Source organism: Aythya fuligula, chromosome 5, assembly GCF_009819795.1.
Source record: "Aythya fuligula isolate bAytFul2 chromosome 5, bAytFul2.pri, whole genome shotgun sequence".
In the NCBI taxonomy this organism is placed as follows: Eukaryota; Metazoa; Chordata; class Aves; order Anseriformes; family Anatidae; genus Aythya; species Aythya fuligula.
The window spans coordinates 3,150,514-3,171,603 of NC_045563.1; the positions used below are offsets into that span (position 1 = coordinate 3,150,514).

Here is a 21,090-nt window from a genome sequence, read left to right on the forward strand (position 1 = left end):
GAGAGGTTTGCTGCCTTGTGCAAGTCCTTAATCAAAACCCGCTGCCGGGGGCTCTGGCTGGAAGCACATGTGCTTGGGGGGGGGGGCTGCAGATGCGCCCTGGCCCCAGACGGGTGCTTCCCCCGCCCAAATGGCATTAATTGCAATTATTTTCCAGCAGATTCCCCGAGCTGGTTTCTCCCCCAGCTCCTTAACCCCACGCCGCCGTGGATCCTCTGATGTCTCGTAGGGCTGAGGCTGTGATGGGGTCAGCGGGGGGGCCCCACTGGGCTTCCCAAAACCCCAGCCCCTGCTGCGGAGAAGCCCCGGGGGTGTCTGTCCCTGCTCCGGATGGGGCTGGGATGTGCTGGTGGCTCTGCAGCTCTCGCAGGGAAGCCGGCGAGCAGGCGCACAGACAGGCTAAAAATATTCCCCCCAGCTCCTGTGATCTTTCCTCCCCGCCGGCCGCTGCCTTTCCTGCATTGCAACACGTTTCCACAGCTTTCCAGCAGCTCCGGCAGGCGGGGAGCAGCTCCGGGAGATAAAAAAACAGGTCCAGAGCCCCCAAAAATGCTCATTTTTGGCCCTAGAAACGGGCAAACATGCAGATGGGAGAGGGAGAAGGGTTATTTTGGTGGTTTTTGTGTGTTTTTTTTTTGGAAATGCAAAGTGCAGCGTGTTTCGTCGCGCAGGGGGCTGAGCCAAACCCACGCCGTGGCACTTCCCTGCTGGCCTCGTCAACTCCCCCCCCCCGCCCCCCCCAGACTAATTAATTGCCTTATCAATAACTTGGCAATGACAAGCAGCTGACGAGCAGCGAGCCTGCCTTCCCATGGGGCTGTCCCCACGGATAGCGGGGCAAACAGAGCGGGAGATTTGGGGTCCAGACCCACGGCACCCCCCTCGGTGGGGACCCTGCGTCCCGCTGCTCGCAGTGCCCAGCCGGAGCACGGCGTGGCCGGTCCCCCCCCGGCCGTGGAGCCGTGGGTGGTTCTGCATTTCTGGCATTCCTGCCCCGGCGCCGATGGCCGCGTGCCACCGCCGGCCATCCCCGCGCTCAGCTGGGCCGTCTCGGGGCCACCCCTTGCTTCCCGCTCCCCTGCGGAAGGGCGCGATGGAGCTCGGCTTGTGCGGGGTTTTCCCACGGCTGTGCCAGCCCCGTAACTCCAAGGATGTGCCCCAAATCTCCCTGCGAGCCCTGGAGCAGACAGGGTCCTGCTGCCACCCTGCCTATCCCGCCGGGATGGACTGGGATGGTGCTGGAGGTTTTGCTCATCCAACACCAAAGAATCGAGGCAGCACCGGGACAAAAACCCCAAGGAGGGCACCCGCAGGTGCCCAGAATTTGGTCATCAAGCAAATAAAGGCAGGGGCTTGGTTGTGCCCCTGCAGAGCAGGCACCCCTGGCGCGCCCCATCACGTTAACCCCGCAGAATCCAGGCTCAGAGCTTGGTGCCCAGCTCGCCGTGCACAATTTTGCCCCCATGCAGGACAGGGCACACGTCTGCCTGGCCCAGGGGGGTGCAGAAGATGAGTTTCCTTGGAAATCCTCCATAAAATGCAAAGGACCCAGCAAGGTCCAGCTCCTCGCCGGAGTTTATAGCAACGCGCGGCTGTTGTGGTTCTGCGCGGAGCCGAGCGGGGCTTCATTATTTATTTTCTTCCCTTTATGGGCTGGGAAACCATCCCAAAGCCGAGCACAGCCCGGCCTCCCCCACTCAGTGACCGCCGGCTTTGTCCTGCCTGCCCCGGGGAAGAATTTCTGAACCTCATTTTGCAGCTGGAGCCGTGGCCCTGCCGCCGTGCCAAGCGTCCCCGGGCGGTGGGGACACCCCTGCCCCCGGGCGCACCCCGGTGCCGTGCCCATGCCTCTGGATATGGTTTATTAAAAAGCAAATAAACACTGGGGGAGGCTGGCAGAGAGCTGGAAGCCCCCCTCAGACTGCATTTCATCGGCTTTTATGAAAACTATGTGCAAAATCAGTGACACAGATGGAGGAGCTCGTGGCCAGGTTATGGGGAGAAGTCAGGGAGCTTGGGGTTGCGCATGGGGGTTTTAGACCCTTCCTGGTAGATTTTGCTCGAAGGGACATCCTAAAAATTCCCCGTGCAAAACGGGTGGCTATTTTTGCAGCACCCGGTGGTGATGCTGAGCACTGACGGGGAACATGCCTCGGGTGAGCGCAGCCCCAGCCTGAATTTGGAAATGCTCCCCGGACGGAGCGGAGCGCCCGGCGCGCTGCAGGCTGCAGCAACCCCAGCCTCTGCAGAACGGAGCCGGGCGCTGAGAACCAGATGAATTTATTTGTTACTCTGTGGCTTTGTTTATAATTTTTATCCCATTAGCAAAAATCACAGGGAAAATATGTATGAGATAAGAGAGCTTCCACGTCTGTGCAGCGATTCCTGCCAGTAACAATGCCGATATTGAGACGCTGCTACAGAAGATACTCGACTGGCGATAATGCAGGATCACAGTGAACAGCTGCTATTTCCCCTCCTCTTAATATAAATACATCTAGTGTGAAAAAAATCTGTATATTTTATGTGGATGATATTTTTGGTCATAACCACAACTCCGTTTTTTTTTTTTTCCTTTCCGGAGACATGGCTCGCAATGCAATTAGCCCCGCTCAAACCTTCTCCAAAAGGAAAGAGAGAAAGAAAAGGTTCAATTTATTACATTTTCCATCTGCGTTTCCGTTTCTTGGGATTTTTTTTGGCAATCTTAAGGCCCGAATTGTGAAAGAGAAATGTCACTGGAGTCCTTGGGGTTTTCCTTTCACAAAGCCGGCCGGCCGGACACTGGCTCGTGTCCATCTTTCCGAGCTCTCCCTGCGGAGGGGACGCGCCCGCAGCCCTGGCCTGGGAGTATCTCCGTTTATCCTGGGATCTGTAACACAGCGTGAGCACGCACACCATCCAAATATGTGTTTGTGTATCGCCTCGCTGGCATCTGCAAGCTTTCTGCTGCTTTATTTGGCTGTCCCAGTGCCTCCAGATCATGGCACCTTAGTACCGAGGGGCAGCTCACGCAAGCCCAGGGGTGAGCAGCAGGGAAGGGGCTGGTGTGGGACCCACAGGTGACATATTCAGCAGGATGGGAGCCGTGTGGCACCCCTGTGGCACTGATTTGCCCTCCTGAGCAGAGCAGGAGGTGATGGGGATGTTTGCCCCTCGCTGCTGGAGCTGGTGATGTGCGCTCACCCTCCCCAGCCCCACCAGCGCCACGCTGAAAACGTTTTGTTCATTTTCTAGAAAATGAAGCAAATTGCAGCTCCGCAATGTGCATGGCCCCTGTGCTAGCTGGGGAAGGGAGGTCTCCAGAGTGAATTTTGGGGGAAAAAAAAAGACTTCTGGCTGGGGAGGTGGCCTCTGCTCTGCCCTTGGCTGCGGTGGCACCAAGCACGTGCCACCGGTGGCTTGACGGGGACGCGGTGTGCCACGAGCAGCAGCGAGCTGCAGAGTGCAAACGCTCCCTGAATTTTTCATGGAAGAAGAGAGCCCAAACCCGGCGCTTCTCCAGCCCCTTTCAGCTCTGCCGAAAGCCAGGCTGTTTTTTTCCATGAGGACAGCAGCAGCAGCAGCAGCAGCGCGTCGGGTTCCCACTGCCGGCACCGCGCGCTCGCGTCGTGTAATTACCCGGCACGATCTGCCGGGCTGCAAACAGATTTCAGGAGCGAGCGTCAGGGTATTCGCAGCAGAGCTGCTCTTTATTTAGGTCTGGGAACGAGCGGCTGTTCTCTCCCACAGCCTCGCAGAGACTGCGGGGGCAGAGCCGGCCTCGCAGGTCAGCCCGAAAGATGCCTATAGACACTTAAAAGTGAGGAATAAATAACTACTCCCAAAACAAATCTCGCCATATGGCACTTCTGAGGAAGGAGCGCCGCGGAAGATGCTTTGCCCCTAATTTATGGCGCTGCTGCTGCTATTCCTGGCCCGGGTCAATGATGGAGCCCGGCCCCGTGTGCGCGTCGGCTGCCTTGTGGGCACGGGGCACCCCTTACGGGCACCCTTGGGCCGTCACAAAAGCCAGCCTGACCCCCCCGTGGTCCTGCTGCCAGGAAATTAGGGGAGGATTTTGTAGGAGCAGGATCCGGCCCCAATTCTGGCTCGGTTTGGTTCCTGAGGGCAGGCCTAGGGGGTCGCTGGCACGGCCGGGGGGTGCTCAGAGCCCCAGGCACCGCACGCTGAGGGGTGGCAGCGGCTCCTCCACGGCTGGCTGGGGCTGTGGGAAAACCTGGGGGCTTTGGGGATTTTTTGGGGAGGTTTATGAGACATTGGGGCTTTGGGGGAAAGCTTTCTGGGGGTTATTTCTCGGTGGCATAGCAGCGGCCCAGGCACCACGAGTTTTTAAGAGGGGGGGGAAGGATGAGTGATGTGATGGGGCACAGGCAGAGCCTGGGGCTTCTGCTCCCAAGGGGCAGCCTCGGGATGGAGCTGGGGACCGCAGGGCTGGCTCAGGGGGTGCTCGGCTCCCCCCGCAGAGGCCAGGCGATGCCGGTGCCCCCGGGGGGATGCCCGGCTCCCTCCCGGCTCCCCCCAGGGGCCGCCCGCTCCCTGCGGCTATCAGCACCCCGCAGGCAGCTCAGCTCCCCCAGGACCACCCCTGGACCCCCTCCCCGGTGCCCTCCGTCCCCTCCCGGCCCCTCTCCGCGCTCCCCCCGGGGGCTGCCCGCTGCCCCCCGGCCGGCCCCGGCCCCTCGCCGAGGCTGGAGGGAGGCGGCGCCGGTGGCGCTCGGGGCGGTGCGGCCGGGGAAGGGGCGGGGGCGTCGGGCTGGGCTGGGCTGGGCTGGGCACGGCTCGGCACGGCTCGGCACGGCTCCGCACGGCTCGGCACGGCACGGCTCGGCTCGGCAGCGCGGTCCCCGGAGCCGCAGGTAGGTGCGCACCCGTGCGCCCCGCACCGCGCGCACGGCTCGGGCACGCTTTGGCACGGCTCGGCCGGGCACGGGCACGGCTCGGCACGGCTCGGCACGGTCCATCCGCCGCTCTCCCGGCTCCGGTGCAGCCCCCTGAGGTGCCCCGGGTGGGCTCGCGTGGCCGTGGGGGGCGTTTGGGGGCGGCGGGGGCCGGCGCGGCGGCTTGTTGCGCTTGGGGGCCGAGTTGGTGCCGGAGAGCTGCAAGTGGCTTCATTTTCCAGGAATGCGAGTCATTTCCTCTGGCCGGTCGCAGGGAGTTGAAATTTAACAGCGGCGGGGCTGCTCCGCCAACCCCCCGCCCGCCCCGCTCCGCTCCTCTCCGCTCCTCCGCCCGGCCCCCGGGACCCCTCGCCCGGGGCTGTGCTCGGCTCTGGGTCCTGCCCATCCGTGGGACCCCCTGCCCCTGGGTCACGCTCGCCCGTGGGCTGCGCTTGCCTGGGGGTCCCCTCACCCGTGGGTCCCATCGCCCAGGGGTCGCAGTCACCCATGGGTCCCATCGCCCAGGGGTCACGGTCACCCATGGGTCCCATCCTCACCCGGTCCCCTCCCCTTGTCTGTGGGTTACACTTCCCCGTGGGATCCAGCACCCATGGGTGCTGTTGGTGCCCTCACCGTGGGGCCTCTTGGCCATGGATCGTGGCCTCTGGGTGCCGCTCACCCATGGGTGCCCCTGCCTGTGGGTGCCGTCACCCCAGGACCCGCTCAGTCCCAGGGGAGGCTGCGTGGCCAGAGGGTCACCGGGGCGGGTGGGGACACGGGGGTGCCATGGCACGGAGCTGGGTGGCACCCAGCGCACCCAATAACACCATTATGGCTCAGTGCCGTGCTTCCCACTGGGGATGTGAACCCCCATCCATGAGGATAAACCCATACAGCCCCTTAACGAGGCCCTAAACGAGCTGGTGGCCCCATAGGGACTAGCGTTCCCATAAGGAGTACCTTTCCCTGCTGCTGCCACCGCGGCATCCCCAGGACATGCCACCGCTGTCACCTCACAGGAGGGTGCCTTCGCTGTCACCTCGCAGTCCCAAATCAGCTTTTTTTCTGCTCGTGGCTGAGGCGTTTTCTGGTCATGAGGGTGTTTTTCGCTCGAAGCCAAGCTCAGCTTTTCCAGAACGGTTCCAGCCGCGCTGATTGCGCGCCGAGGGTTCCTGCTCTGCGCGGTTCCTGGGCTGGTTTGTGTCGGTGTTTTTCCACCAGGCTTGCTCGCACTCCCTAATTCTTAGACAGAGCGTGGATGGATTTGGTCTCTGTTGCCTGAAAGCGACGTTGTTTCGTTTAAAACTCCGAGTCCCGAAGGCAGATTGAGATTTGGTTATAGGTTAGAGGCTTTTTACTATCAGTTTGCAAAGGGGTTCTTTTTTTAAACTCGGTTTATTCAGGCTCTTTAAACCCAGAATCTGTAAGCAATTATTCCATTACATGAAAGTCAGTACACTGAAAAGGATTAATTCAGACCAGATGTAAAAATAAATGCGAATTTCAAATTAAGATGATGTCAGCTCCCTCCTGCTAAAAAAAAAAAAAGAAAATAAAAAAAAAAAAAGAAAGGCAGCGCTGTGGACTCCAGATGGAATATACAAATTATGGTTGTGGTTAAAATATCTGCCTGGTTGTTAATTTAGTTTTATGCTTTTATTTTTTTTTTTCTTTGCCTCTCTGAAAAGCAGGCTTATGATATTTTCCAAAGGCAGAAGGCTCTCCCCAGCGCTGCCGGGGAAGGGGAGCCGGGGAGGTGTGGGATGGCTCCCCCAGCCCTGCTGCTTTTGGGGCTGCCCGGGGCGATTTGGAGCGTGGAGGTGCCCGGCCGCTCGCAGAGACCACGCTGCTCGCTCGTGGGCTGCCCAGCCAGGGCGTCTCTGCTCTTCCCCTCCAGTCCTGAGGATCCCCAAAATAATAACTTTGGCTTCGTTTGCCCCAATCCGGAGCCGGAGGCAAAGGTGCCGCGGACTTTGGAGGGCGCAGATGGGGACCTGAAGGTTCAAGGCGCTGCTGTGTGCGTTTCGGCACGAAATGGGGCTGGTTTTGTGCAAAATGGAGCTGCGGGCTTGGTGCCTGGCATGCGTGCTCTTCGGGAAGCGATGCTGGGAGCCACCCGGTGGGGCTGAATTTGGGGAGCCCGCCGGCATCCCGTGGGGCTGTGGCTGGGTTCAGCACCCACCCCACGTGCCTTGCACCTCGCTGCGGACCCGGGGCAGGGCAGCGCTTCCCCACGTGCGGTTTTGAAGCCGTCTCCTTCTCTCCTGGGAAATCTCCCCTGTCCCGGGGCTACAATAAGTAGGATGGAGGCTTTGGGTTTGGGGCTTTATCCACGTGCACCCGGAGCGGGGACCGGTTTGGGCGCTGAGCCCCAGCTGGGCCGTGGCAGCGCGGCTCCTGCCTGGGAGCACGGCCATGGGATGGGGCTCCCAAAAGGGGTTTTTGCACAAAAATCTTCCGAGCCCTCCCAAAAGCCCTTTTCCTTGGGAAGGGGGACTTTTTCCTGGGGTCGGGGCATCACGCAGGCAGGACGCTGCCCTGGAGTTGGTGTTATTTTTTTTAACAGGGGCTTTCATGGTTTGGAAATGTCTCTTTCCAGCACGGGGAGGCCAAGCTGGCTGCGGGGAGGTTGCTCTGCTCCTTGCCTTGTGGCTGGAGAGCAGATCCTACAGCCAAACCCAGGGCCAAACCCCCGAGGATTTTTGGATACTGCTCGGGCTAACCCCATGGACGGAGAGGGCAGCGCTGCTTCCCATCCCCGGGCATCCTTTGGGGCAGCTGCTGCCATCCCGGGACCCGTGTTCCAAAAAATCCTGCTGTGGGGCTCGGGGAAGTTTCACAAAGCCCCGGAAAGCATAGGGGGGGGTGTAACAGGATGAAAGCACTGCTCAGGGGCTCGGGGTGCCCGCGCCGGGGTCCCGTCTGGCCGGGGCGCACAAAGCCCCGTCTGTTCCCCTGCCTCTCCTCGAATAACCCGCAGCAAGCAGAGCAGCGCCGCGTCTCCTCCTCCTCCTCCTCCTCCTCCTTCTCCTCCTCCTCCTCCTCCCGGCGCTGCCGCGGGGGATAATTGCTTCCAGCCGTGTGCCAGCCGGCCTCCAGCCCGCCTCCAGCCGTGCGCCTCCTCTCCGGCCTCCGAGCGGTCTGGGCGCCTCGCGGTGCGATTTTGGGCACCGCCACGGGACGGGGGTGGAGGTGGCTGGGCCAAACCCGGCTTTGGGAGGCTGAAAAATCAATGGAAGGAAGCCCAAGTGCCCCAGCTGGATGCTGCAGGAGGGAGAGCTGCTTCCCAGCACCAGCGGGGAGGCGTGGGCTGCGTGGCCATCCTGGCGTGGGGGCATCTCCTCGTTTCCAGCCCTCCCAAACTGGGCAGAGCTGCAGGACACCAGCTTGGCCGGATGCGTGCGTGCAACCCCGGCCTTGCCCCTGGTGAGCTGTCCCGATGGATCATCACCGCCAGCTTCCTTCAGGGCTCGGACATCTGCAGCAGCCAGGGGGGGAGCATGGATAAAGCCCCCCCGACCCGGTGGTGCCGCATCTGGGAGCTGTCGGCAGGCGTTGCTGGAATCCCAGAGGCCGGTGGTGAAGTTTTCCAGAAGGAAATAAAATGGAAGGGGCTGGTTCGTGAAACAGGAAAGGAAAACAGAGAAGAAAATAAAATTAAAAAAAAAAAAAAAAAAAGCAAAAAGCAGGAGCTGGCGGCCGGAGCCTGCCGAGATCCGTCTCCTGAGCGCCTCCGCTGCTGGTTTTAGTTTGTGGAGCACCGAGCCCAAAAGAAGGCAGCGAAGGCAGGAGGAATTGCTGTGCCGCGCACGGGTAACGCACAGCTGGGAAACTCCGTGCTCCCAGGCTCGATTGGACATTTTGCATGGCACAGGGAGCAATTTCCTGAGCCCCCGGCTCAATTTCCTGAGCCCCTCGGCTTGCCCCGGCTGCAGCGTCCCCGTTTTTGGGATTGTGCTCGTGTCCCAGCCCTTGGTGGCCGTCCACGGGTGTCCCCAGAGCTGCTGCACGCCGGTGGCCGCGGGGACCCCGGTGCTGCCCCGGCCGAGTCCCCAGCACCCCGACAGCTTTGTGGGGGATGAAGTAATGGAATATTTATAACCCGGTCCTTTTTCCCAGTGCAGGTCTCTTTCATCTGCCTCAGTTCGTTATGAGGAAACTGTTGAGTTCAGGAGGAATTGGAGACAATTTTAATTACGGGGTGACCGCAAGCGCGAATTAATCTCGCTTTTGGGTTCGCCAAAGCTGCGCTAAGTGACAGCCTCCAAACTTGTAATAACAGCTTGCGCATACCTGCGCCCTGTGATGTGGGGTAGAACCGACTCTCGGCTCTTCCAAACAAGAAATTCCTGCCCCGTGAATTCATCTTCCCATCCAGCTCTGCACTTTGTTCTGCCTTTCCTCTCCCTGCGCCGATCAACCCTTGCATAATCCCTTAATGCGCTGCTATTGTGGCTCCCCAGTGCACCCAAACAAAAGCCGGGGACCGGCGGCCGGCTTGGACGGCTGATAGGACAGAATTTACAGGGGAAAAAAAAAAGGAAATTGGTCAAATATAAACGTGACGGCGCTCGAGGGATGCTGTTAAGGGACGTGCTTTCAGCGTGTGCCTTGTGCTGTGCTGCTTCTCCCCGCCTTGGTGGCAGCAGGAGGGACTCGCCGGTGACCGGTGCCACCCGCCAGCACCGTGACACCCGTCCTCGGGCATCCCCAGAGCCAAAATCACAGAAATATCACAACCCGAGAGCCAGCCACGTCCTCTGGGTCCGATGCACGTGCAGAGCAGCCTCGTTTGGCACGGCAAGGAGCTGTGTGCCGGCTTTAGGGAAGCAAAAACCCACCTCGGCCACGGAGTTCAGGCTATGCAAATCCCCGGCGCTGGAACGGGACCAGAATTGCTGCTGGCTGTGAGAGCCTGGCAAGCTGCTCCCCCGCTGCCAGAGCCCTCGCGTGCCCACATGCAGGACCCGTACGGGTTCCACACGGCGCGTGCCCGGGTAGCAGGGATGTTGGGAGCTGCTTTCTGGGCTTTATTGCACAACGTTTTCCTTCCAGGGCAGCTCTGTAAAAGCGTTCGTCCCGCGGCACCGGGGCAAGCACAACGGATCGAGGAATTTTCTCCCTGCCCCCCGGAGTCCTGGAGCGCAGGGAGGCTGATGAGGTGCCTGCAGTGCCTTCCCGTGATGTTTTAATGCTTTTTGCCCGAGCTCCCTTTAGCAGGAAAACCACCAGCGTGCCGTTCTAGCTGCGCCGTGGCTGGGAGAGCCGCGAGTGCCGGCACCACGGGGCTGCTCCATGCCCAAACCCTCCGTCCTCGGTGGGTTTTGCAGCCGCACGAGTGCCAGCACCACTTGGCTCTACCACACTTTGCCAAATCGCACGTGGGGAAGGTTTGCTGGGGGTCTCTGCGTGCACAGGGGCAGCTCTTGCTGGAAAATCTCGGGACCCGAGCAGAGCTCCCTTGCTGCAATCTCCTCTTGCCGTTCCCAGCCCGGAGCCGTGCGTGTTCGGGGCTCGTGTCAGCGCTTGTTTGGACACACGGGGAGAAAAATACCTGTTTGCTGGGAATCTTAACAGCGACCACAGATAGACCGAGTTTGCCCCCGGCTCACGGTTAGCCAACAGCAGCACTTACCGGGTTATTTTCCTTTTTTTTCAAGCCTTTCCACCCAGCACCGGCGGGTGTTTTTGGGGAGACAGCTGAGCGCAGCGCCCAGCCCGCGGCTGTCTCGGCGCGCCGGAGCAGCACAGGGAATGCGAGCTGACCTCGTGGGAAGGGGCAGCAGCTGCCCCAAAATAATGCCCTCAGCTCTGCGGGGGGACAGCTCGCCCAGGAAGGGCTCGGGGTGCCCGATGGGTGCCTCTCACCCAGCTTGCGGACACCCTGGGGAAGCTCCAGCAGCTGGGGGGGGTTGTAAAGCTGCCCCGACACGGGGAGACAGCGTTCAGCAGGAGGATCTGGAGCGTTTCCTCTACAAACACAGAAATGCGTGTTGTTTTTTTTTTCCTCCAGCGTTTTGCCTGCTCTCGCAGGCAGTGCCCTGCAGGGCGAGGAGTGAATGTACGGCCTGGCGTCGCTCCCGGGGCACGGGCGGTTTTGCCAGGGCCCCGAAGATGTGGTTTCATTTCCAGGAGCTCTTCGGCCTTCTTCCTCGGGGCTGGGCCGGCTGCCAGCAGCCCGGCTGGAGGAAGGACCCGCTTATTTCTACCCGGAAAGTCAAAAATATTCTGTGCTGTGGCTGCAGCAGGAGGATGCTCGGGGGCTGTGGGGCACCCGTGGGTGGCAGCGGGGTGCCGAGGGCGCTGTGCAGCGCCTGCCCCTGGGGCACGGTGCCCTCCCTGCTGTTGGGGACGCTCACCAAATACCTTCAGCCCCGTTTCCTTCCCTGCTGTGATTTTTAATGAACCCCGAAAGCAGCCTGGCAGCTGGGCTGCTTGCTTCGAGTCGGGATCGAGCGTGTCCGGGCACGGGCACGGTGCGCAGAGGCACGGGTGCGGTGGCACGGGTGCAGTGCATGGCCACGACGCATGGGCACAATTCAAGTGTGCAATGCACGGCCCCGTTGCACTGCTCTGGTGCATGGATTTAATGCACGGCCACGTTGCACAGCCACACAACACCTCGCTGGGCTGGACCCTCTGTGGCAGAAGAGCTTCACCTCTGGGTTTCCCAACTCGCCCTCACCGCCAGCAACCACCTAGCACCAAGTCACCTCGGGGCACTTCTTCCTCCGCTGTAAAAATCTCCGAGTGGAACTGTTTTTGGAAGCCAGGCGTGTTTTTGTTTAGAGCAAGGCTAATACTTGGTGCAGAGGGAGACGCTGTCGTGTCCTCGGTGCCAGCGCAGAGCTGCTGGCTAGGAAAAGCAGCGAGCTAGTTGGGGTTTTAAAGATCCTTGCTCATTGTTTCACGCGGGCGTTTGCGTCCCCGGGGACAGCTGTGGGATGAAGAGTGCTTAAGGAATATTTGCCCTTGAAAATAGGATAAAACCCAGTTGCCTGTGGTTGGTGCTGGGACGGGTTTGTCTTGGCCCCGGTCCCGACTCAGGCGAACGCAGGGGATGAGCGAGCAGGGGGCGAGGGCTGCTGGCTGCCCCGTGCATCCCGTGGGGCTCTTGCAGGGTTTGTCTGAGCCCTGCAAGAAATTGGGGTGGTGCTGGAGGGGCACGGGGCTGCTGGGGGGGGCTCAGATCCTAAATCCAGCCCCCACTGATCTGGGGCTTTCTGCAGCTCGCCGCGAAACCTCCCGCCAGGCAGCGCCGCGGCGGGCCAGCCTGGTTTGTTCCCAGCACAAAGAGTTTTTTATGATGGCTGCGATGCCCGGAAAGCCTCTTCGGAGGTTTTTCCGAAACTGTAGCCGGGAGAAGAAACCCGCTGCTTCAGGCTTTTAGGGCTGGGCTGAGACCCCACGCTGCCCAAACCACGGCAGGGCACGCTCGGGTGTCCCCTGCCACCCCTTGGAGGGGGGACAGCAGCGTAACGGGAGGGGATACAACTGTGGGGGCCTCCTGGGGAGCTCATCATAAGGCACAGGACAGGGAATTTGGTGCAGGGCTCATCCGACCCCGTATCCCACAGGGATGGCGCCCGCGGGGACCGAGGCCGCCCCGGCTCGCCGGTGAGGTGCCCGCCGCCCGCCCCCAGCCTCAGCCCGGCCGCTCGGCGAGGGAGAGCCCGGCCCACGATGAACAAGCTGCCCTTCCACAACAACCGAGTCATGCAGGACCGCCGCAGCGTGTGCATCTTCCTCCCCAACGACGACTCCCTCAACATCATCATCAACGTAAGGCGGCGGCGGATTGGGGACCCCCCCGTTCCCGCTGAGCACGGCCGCTGGCGTCGCCCCGCGCCTCTTTTGCCAGCTCTCCTCTCGCTTCTGCTTCTCCTTTCGAGCCCCCCCTGCCCTCTCCTTGCTGCTGAAACCCCCATGGGTTGTTCCCCTTGAAGGTGCTTTATGCTCTCCTGCCGCTTCTTCGTTCCGTGCGCCGCTTGCTGAGCTTTTCGTTGGGTGCTGGCCGTGAAATTCCCACACTCTGCTGATTTATTTTTTTACTCAGCGCCACCCAATATTCCACTTTCTGCCCCCAAAGCAGGCTGCTTGCACCACCTGCACTCAAGCTGCCCCAGCTGCGCGTATCCCACATATTTGGGGGGGATTTTGTCCTCTTGGAAAAGACCCAGACCCCCCCCCGGTGAGCGCGCCGGGGGCCACGGCAGGGTTTCGGTGCCGGTGCGACGGGGCTCGTGCGTGCATCCGCAGGTGAAGATCTTGTGCCACGAGCTCCTCGTGCAGGTGTGCGACCTCCTGAGGCTGAAGGACTGCCACCTCTTCGGGCTCAGCGTCATCCAGAGTAAGTCTGGGGCTGTCCCACCCTCCCCGGTGCCCGTCCCCGGTGCCGTTTGGGCGCGTGGACGCGCCGGCCACGCTCACCCCTGTCCCCAACCCCCCCGGCAGACAATGAGCACGTGTACATGGACCTGGCCCAGAAACTCTACAAGTACTGCCCCAAGGAGTGGAAGAAGGAGGCCAGCAAGGTCAGCGGTGAGGTGTTGCATGGAGAGATGACGGCACTAAGGCCACCTCTGTCCCCGGCGCAGGTCACTGTCCCTGCGCAGCTGCGGGGGGCGGGGGGGAGGAACGCGTTTTGGGGCGGGGGGGAGGAGGGGGAGCGTGCAAACCCCGAGGGGGCTTGGTGGCCGTCACCCCCGTGCCACCACGTGCCCCAGCTGGGGACCTGTCCTCTACATTAATATTTTCCCCAGTGATTTTTTTCCTCTCTCATTTCCCCATGTTTCAGCAGAATTTCAGCTGAAATTCAATTTTTTTTTTCATATTTAAAATCAAACATCCTTTTTTTTTTTTTCCTTTTTTTTTTCCCCTTTTTTTGTTTCATTTTTTGTTTCCTTTTTTTATTTTTTTTTTCTTTTCCCAAAGCACCTTTTCATCATTTTCAGTGCAGCCTGCACGGGGAGCTCGGTGCGAAGGCTCCCGTGCTGCTGCGGGGACTGGCGAAGGGGACAGGGAGGGATGGAAGAGGGACAGCAGCACGGGGGAAGGTGGCTGCAGACCCTCTGGGGGTCTCAAACCCAACCTCCACCTTCTTTAAACCCAAATCCCCTTTGTTTTTTGGGATAAGGCAGATTTTGGGGGGAAAATGGGAAGGGGAGAGGAGGGGAACCACCAAGGCAGACCTCGCACTGGGGGTGCCGGAGCGGGTCGGGGGGTCGCAGCGTGAAAACGGGATCCCCGCAGGAGCCCCGAACGCCTTCTGTGTTTCAGGGGATCGACCAGTTCGGCCCCCCCATGATCATCCACTTCCGAGTGCAGTACTACGTGGAGAACGGCAGGCTGATAAGGTGAGGGCTGATAAGGTGATAACCGCGCGCGGGGGGGCTCGTGGCGCACCGGGCTGCGTCTGGGCAGTGCCAAAACCCTGCAAAAAAAAACCTACAGATTTTTATGAAAGTAACCCAAAATAGCGTGTCCTCTTTCAGGAGTGTGCAGGCACCCAAAGCTCGCCCCTTTTTGCCGTCCCTGTCCCTAAATCTGTTCGTGTGCCAAGGGACCCCACGCTCCAAACCTCCCTGCAGGGACTATCAGGGATGCATCTCCCCCCTTGTGATGAAGGAGCCATTTTTGGGGTTGGGGGCTGCGATTTAGGGTTTTATCCCTCTCCAGCAAGCCAGAAGGGATCTTGACATCTCCTTTCAGCATAAAAACAAGACTTTTGCAGGGCCTAAACCACCTCCGTGCCGCGCCAGGACCCGGTGGCCGCGCGGCGGTGCCGTGGCAGCGGCTTTCATTTCCCAGCTGCCGACTGGGGGTGCTGCGAGGGGGTGCCCGCGTGGACCTCGTGCTGCCGTCGGCTCCCCAGCACCCCCTCCCCGAACCCTCTCGCCCCCTGCAGCGACCGGACGGCGCGGTACTACTACTACTGGCACCTGCGGAAGCAGGTGCTGCACTCGCAGTGCGTGCTGCGCGAGGAAGCCTACTTCCTGCTCACCGCCTTCGCCCTGCAGGCCGACCTGGGGGATTTCAAACGCAGCAAGCACTACGGGAAGTACTTCGAGCCCGAAGCCTATTTCCCTGCCTGGGTAAGCCCGCTGCTGCCTGCCACAAGGATAGCCCGTGTCCGCGGCACCTCCTGCCCGCTCTCCGCGCCGCTCGGGGTTTGTTTCAGGGGAAGGGGCGATGCTGCTGGCTCCTCGGCTCCAGCCTTGTCCTGGTTATTAATAACCGGTGACAACTGCTGGGGCTGCAAATAGCTCTCGGGGTCAGCGTGGTGGTGCCACAGACGGGGATTTTCCTGTGTTTGCTACGGGGATGCCATCTATGGGGGTTTCCCCTCGCGCCGCGCCGCCCGGCCACCCTCATGTGCCCTCTGTGGCCTGCCCAGGGCATCCCGCAGCCAGGACTGCTCAGGACGCCAGGGTGGCAGGATAAATAAATCACAGAATCATAGAAAATCACATAAAAGGTGTAGGCACTGCTGCCCGCTTTGATTGATGACTGAAATGTCTTGGGTTTGCCCCAAATCTACCAGTTTCCGTGGTTTTCCTACATGCTGGGGAGCAGTGACGGCCCCGTGGCCGTGCCCAGTGGGAAACCCTACAAGGAGGAATGTTTGGCCCCTGTATTTATCCTATTCTTACCACCAGAAATTGAGCACTACAGGGATGGGGAGCTCGCAGGTCTCTAGGATGGAAGGCGCTGCTCTGCTTTGCCTCTTCCCCCGGCCTCGCCCCCGCTCCCCTCAACACCCTCCTCGCCTTCAAACAGGTCGTGGCCAAGAGGGGCCGGGATTACATTCTGAAGCACGTCCCCAACATGCACAAGGACCAGTTCGCTCTGACGGCCTCCGAGGCCCACCTCAAGTACATCAAGGAGGCCGTGCGGCTGGACGACGTGGCCGTGCACTACTACAGGCTCTACAAGGTGAGAGCCCCCGCTGAAAGTGGGGAGGAGAAGTTTGTCTCCGGGGCATGGCACGTATGGAGAGCGCCTGAGCACGGCGAGGAGGCACGTTGTTGAAAAGAGCTGGAAAAATGGTTTAAAATACCTTTTTTCCAGCCATTTGTGCCTTTCAGGGAGATGCGCGTGGGCGAGCTGCGGCCACCCGCGTGGCCACCGTCACCGGCGTGGTGCTGGTGCTGGGTGTGCTCAGGCACAGAAGTGCCCCAGCCTTAAAAAAGCTGCAAATGGTGTATTTAAAAGCCTCTCATTTCTCTCCCTTCCAGGACAAGAGGGAGGTGGAAGCCTCCCTGACGCTGGGGCTGACCACGAGGGGCATTCAGATCTTCCAGGTACGGGGCCGGGCAGCGCCCAGGGCTGGGCTCCATCCCCGCGGGCTCCCCGTGTCCTCATTTCCTCAGCTTCACCTCTTCTTGCAGAACCTCGACGAGGAAAAGCAGCTGCTCTACGACTTCCCCTGGACAAACGTGGGCAAATTGGTGTTCGTGGTGAGTGCGGGGCCACGTGCGTGCCGGGCTGGCTCACTTGGGGTGCTCCAGCTGGGGTGCAGGACGCCGGTGCCACCCTTGCTGAGCTTCCCCTGGTTCGTGCACAGGGCAAGAAGTTCGAGATCCTTCCCGACGGGCTGCCCTCGGCCAGGAAACTCATCTACTACACGGGCTGCCCGCTGCGCTCCCGTCACCTCCTGCAGCTGCTCAGCAGCAGCCACCGGCTCTACATGAACCTGCAGCCCGTGCTGCGCCAGGTCCGCAAGCTGGAGGAGAACGAGGGTAGGTGCCGGGGGGCTGCCCTGCAAACCCTGCCCCTGCCGGGCTCGCTGCCCGGCCTGGGGATGGAGGGGACCCCATGGGTCCCCGTGATGGTGCGTCAGGGTGGTCCTGGTCCTGGTCCAGAGCTGGGCTGGGGGTGGCCAAAAGTCCTCTCCTGGTCGGGGTGGGTGCCTGTGGATACCCCCGGGGTGCTGAGGGATGGGTGCGAGCCCTGCTGTGCTCCCCAAGGGCCCAGTTCCTCCCAGTGCCTCAGCACGGCGCTTCCCAGTGCCCCATGGCCCTTCCCCAAGCTCGTAAGACCCTTGTGGAAACAAACAATCCTCTCCTTCTCCTTCTCCTTCTCCTTCTCCTTCTCCTTCTCCTTCTCCTTCTCCTTCTCCTTCTCCTTCTCCTTCTCCTTCTCCTTCTCCTTCTCCTTCTCCTTCTCCTTCTCCTTCTCCTTCTCCTTCTCCTTCTCCTTCTCCTTCTCCTTCTCCTTCTCCTTCTCCTTCTCCTTCTCCTTCTCCTTCTCCTTCTCCTTCTCCTTCTCCTTCTCCTTCTCCTTCTCCTTCTCCTTCTCCTTCTCCTTCTCCTTCTCCTTCTCCTTCTCCTTCTCCTTCTCCTTCTCCTTCTCCTTCTCCTTCTCCTTCTCCTTCTCCTTCTTCTCCTTCTCCTCCTTCTCCTTCTCCTTCCTCCTCCTCCTCCTCCTCCTCCTTCCCCTCTTCCCCTTCCCCTTTTCTTCCCTTTTCTCCTCTTCCTCTTTTCCTTCCTCCTCCTCCTCCTTCTTTCTTCTTCCCCTTCCTCTTCCTGCTCCTTCCCCTCTTCTTCCTCCTTCCCCTTCCCCTTTTCTTCCCTTTCCTCCTCCTCCTCCTCCTCCTCCTCCTCCTCCTCCTCCTCCTCCTTCCCCTCCTCCTCCTCTTCCTTCTCCTCTTTCTTCTTCTTTCTCCTCCTCCTCTTCCCCTTCCTCCTCTCCATCTTCCTCCTCCCCCTCCTCCTCTTTCTCCTCCTCTTTCTCCTTCCCCTTCCTCCTCTCCATCTTCCTCCTCTTCCTCCTCCTTTTTCTTCTCTTCCTCTCCTTCCTCCTCCCCCCGCTGGAGGCAGCTCCCAGCACCTTTAGAGCTCCTCACCCACCTCCCCCAGCCCCGCGTGCCCCCGACGGAGCCGCCTCCCGTCGCGCCACCCCTTTGGGTTTGGGTTTGGCACCCCGTGGGTGGCTTGGGGTTGCCCTGGGGGGCTCAGGGTGCCCCGTACCACCCTGGCAGAGAAGAAGCAGTACCGCGAGTCCTACATCAGCGACACCCTGGACCTGGACATGGAGCAGCTGGAGAAGCGCTCGCGGGCCAGCGGCAGCAGCGCCGGCAGCCTCCGGCACAAGCGCCTGTCGCGGCACTCCACGGCCAGCCACAGCAGCTCCCACACCTCGGGCATCGAGGCCGACCCCAAACCCCGCGAGACGGGAGCCGAGGAGGCCGGCGTCCACCGCAAGCTCAAGACCTGCAGCTCCATGACCAGCCACGGCAGCTCCCACACCTCCGGCGTGGAGAGTGGGGGCAAGGACCGGCTGGAGGAGGACTCCCAGGATGAGGGTGAGCGATCCCAGAGCCTCGGTTCCTCCCCCCTGAGGGCTCTTGGGGTGCTTCTCCTCGCTCAGCCGTCCCCATAAATCCCCCCCCCTTGCCCCGAGCAGAGATAGAGATGCTGGTGGACGACCCCCGGGAGCTGGAGCAGGCTGGGGAGCTGGCGCTGGAGGTGAGCCCCGATATGTGCGTCTACATCACCGAGGACATGCTGCTGTCGCGCAAATTCAACGGGCACTCAGGTAACACCAGGCTTCCCCTCCTCCCCTGCCTTTCCTCTTCCACGTTTGTCTCGGTATGGGACAAAGAAAAACGAGCCCGAGCGTCCCCTTGGGAATTTTCGGGTGCCCGGTGGGTGGAGGGGAGGATGGGGCACGTGCAGCCGGGTGAAAATGCGAAAAGCCCCGGAAAGGTGTGGGGTTTTCTTGGAGGAGGGTTTGCTTTAAGTTTTTTTTGGGGGGTGCACGTGGAAAGGAAGCACAAACCCGAGCAGCGAGCCCCTGTGACAGCGGGCAGGGGGTGGCAGGAGTCTTGTGGGGCCGCCGGGAACGAGGGCAGAGGTGCCCTGGCCGGAGCCAGAGGTGGTCGTTGGGGGTAATTTCGGCTTTGGGTGCCGTTTGGGTGCCGATTTGGGATGCTTTGTGGGTGCAGAGCCCTGGGGGTGCCATCCAGCTGGGGGTGCCATCCTTCTGGGGGTGCCATCCAGCTGGGGGTGCCTTCTATCCCAAAGCAATGGGGTGGGCACCCCAAGGGAGCCGCAATGCCACGAGATAACCTTCACACCCTCCTCTTCCTCTCTCTCCCCGGCACAGGGCTGATCGTAAAGGAGCTCAGCTCCTCCACCTCCAGCTCCTCGGAGACGGTGGTGAAGCTGCGGGGGCAGAGCACGGACTCCTTACCCCAGGTAGGTGCCACCCGTGGCACTCCTCGCCCCGCGTCCCCTCTCCTGGGGACGTTTGGGTCTCCCTTTCCCCGAGGACCCCGGCTCCTGACGCCCTTCCTTCCACCCAGACGGCGTGCAGGAAACCCAAAACCTCGACGGACCGGCACAGCCTGAGCCTGGACGACATCAGGCTCTACCAGAAGGACTTCTTGCAGCTGGCCGACCTGTGCCAGGACACGGCGCAGAGCTACACCTTCGGCTGCGGCCACGGCCTGGCCGAGGACGGCCTCTACTGCCACGGCTGCCTGGCCCAGCAGTGCCTCAACATCCAGGAGGGCTTCCCCGTCAAACGAACCAGCAAATACTTCTCGCTGGACCTGACCCACGACGAGGTCCCGGAGTTTGTCGTCTGAGCGCGGCGGGGCCGGGACTGGCCGCTGTGTGTCCCCGTCCCCGTCCCCCCCCCGCCATCTCCCCGGCAGCCTTTTGCCTCTGGGAATGGTTTGTGCAGAGCACAAAGTCCTGGTTGGCCTCGGAGGAGCACAGCTCGCTTGGCCAGCCCCCGTTTTCCTCAGTGCCTCGGGGTAAATTTTGGTTTTCTCCCCTCCCGGCCCCTTCCCTTCGTGCTGCTGCTCGGTGGCGAGGAGATGCTGGGAAGGAAAGACCGGATTGCTGCGCCCAAGCCAAGCCAAAGAGATGTAAATCCCCTCCAGGCCAGTATGGGAAGCAATAAGCAGCCGGGGATGTCCCTGCTTGGGGAAGGGACAGTGCCCGAACCCAGATCTTCCAAAAAAAAAAAAAAAAAAAAACGCGCTGGAGCTCGGTCCCGGTCCTGCTGGGGGACGCGGGGCGAGCGGGGCCTTCAGGCCTTCATGGAGCTTTATTTAAAAACAAAAAAAAAAAGAAGAAAAACACAAAAAAGAAACCAAAAATACCGCACCCAAGAAAACCCAAAGGAAAGGAGAACGGAGAAGGATGGGTCACCCGTGACGACGCTGCAATAACGCTCCCCGGCTAGAAATCCCGTATATAAATATATCCAAGTACGTATGTTTATATATGGCCGGATCCCACAGACCCGTTTTCAGTTTGTTTCTGCGCTGAAATGCCTTTTGTACAAAGGATACGCCTTCCTTTCACGAAGCATACAGACAATCAGTTTGTTTTTGTTTTTTTTTTTCCAAGCACTAAGAGACTTTCCCAGCCAGGAGAAGGCGCCTGCAGCCGCGCCGGGAGCGTGGCTTTTCCCGGCGCGGTCTCGGCTCCGATTTACCACGGCTTTCCCTGCGCCCTTCAGGCTTTTACGCTTCGAACGGCTCTGCCAAAGGACGGTGGCCACGTGCTGGGAAAAGGCACCCGTTTTTTTGTTTTTTTTTTCTGAGAGCATCCCCGGGAAGGAAGGTGCAAGGAGGGGAAAGCAGCGGGGCAGCGCGTCCTCGCAGCACAACGCCTTCTCGGGCGGTCTTTTTACCGAGAGTTTAGCCGTCGACAGCCAAAGTTTTACCCTGTTTTGATATTACCGCCTTTTTTTTTTTTTTTAAAACTGGAAACTTTTCTTAAAAAAAAAAAAATATTTTATAAATAAGCACAAACTTATTTTTCTAAGAAATGTTCGGAGTTGGGGGGGATCGGTACCAAAAAAAAAAAATAGCGGAGCGGAGCTGTCGGCACGGTGCCAAAAAATCGGGGTTATTGCTACGGGGGAGCAGGGCGGGAGGGGTGGGCACGGTGGGACTGATGTGTGTCATGGGAAAATGATGTAGGGACGCCAGCAGGAGGCTGGGGACCCCGTGGAAATCCCCCCGAAACCCACCCAAGGCAGCGGTGGGATGCTGCGTGGGGGCTCAGGGCCCTGCGTCGCTTTTTGGGGACCCCAAAAGGCCGAGGGATGGCTGTGACGCCGCATCCCGGGCTGGGGTGTTGGGGTTTGCTACAGACAGCCACCGTCCCTGGGTGGGTTTTGGTGTGCTGAGGGGGTCGGGAAATCCCCCAAATTCATCCCTGGCCTCTTCCCCTTCCCTGCGAGGCTG

The 21,090-nt window shown here is 60.5% G+C and overlaps 1 protein-coding gene across 2 annotated transcripts; it reads left to right on the forward strand.

Moving 5' to 3' along the window:
- The first annotated feature begins 4,812 nt into the window (after positions 1-4,812).
- FRMD6 (FERM domain containing 6) lies at positions 4,813-19,951 on the forward strand. Of its 2 annotated transcripts, none has more exons than XM_032189450.1 (14): positions 4,813-4,859; positions 12,458-12,662; positions 13,140-13,230; positions 13,335-13,477; positions 14,160-14,236; positions 14,788-14,974; positions 15,660-15,815; positions 16,118-16,183; positions 16,271-16,339; positions 16,447-16,621; positions 17,863-18,186; positions 18,288-18,419; positions 18,990-19,081; positions 19,189-19,951. In XM_032189450.1, exons 2-14 carry the CDS (start codon positions 12,564-12,566, stop codon positions 19,471-19,473), a joined length of 1,896 nt encoding a protein of 631 aa, XP_032045341.1. In that variant the 5' UTR covers positions 4,813-4,859; positions 12,458-12,563; the 3' UTR covers positions 19,474-19,951. The 2 variants fall into 2 exon arrangements, with proteins under 2 accessions (XP_032045341.1, XP_032045342.1); XM_032189451.1 differs by having other exon boundaries at positions 13,335-13,414.
- The last annotated feature ends 1,139 nt before the right edge of the window (positions 19,952-21,090 follow it).

Coding starts and splice junctions, on each gene's coding strand:
- FRMD6 (XM_032189450.1), top strand. CDS start 12,564: ATGAACAAGCTGCCCTTCCACAACAACCGAGTCATGCAGGACCGCCGC. Junction 12,663..13,139: donor CCCTCAACATCATCATCAAC/GTAAGGCGGCGG, acceptor GTGCATCCGCAG/GTGAAGATCTTGTGCCACGA. Junction 16,622..17,862: donor CAAGCTGGAGGAGAACGAGG/GTAGGTGCCGGG, acceptor CCACCCTGGCAG/AGAAGAAGCAGTACCGCGAG.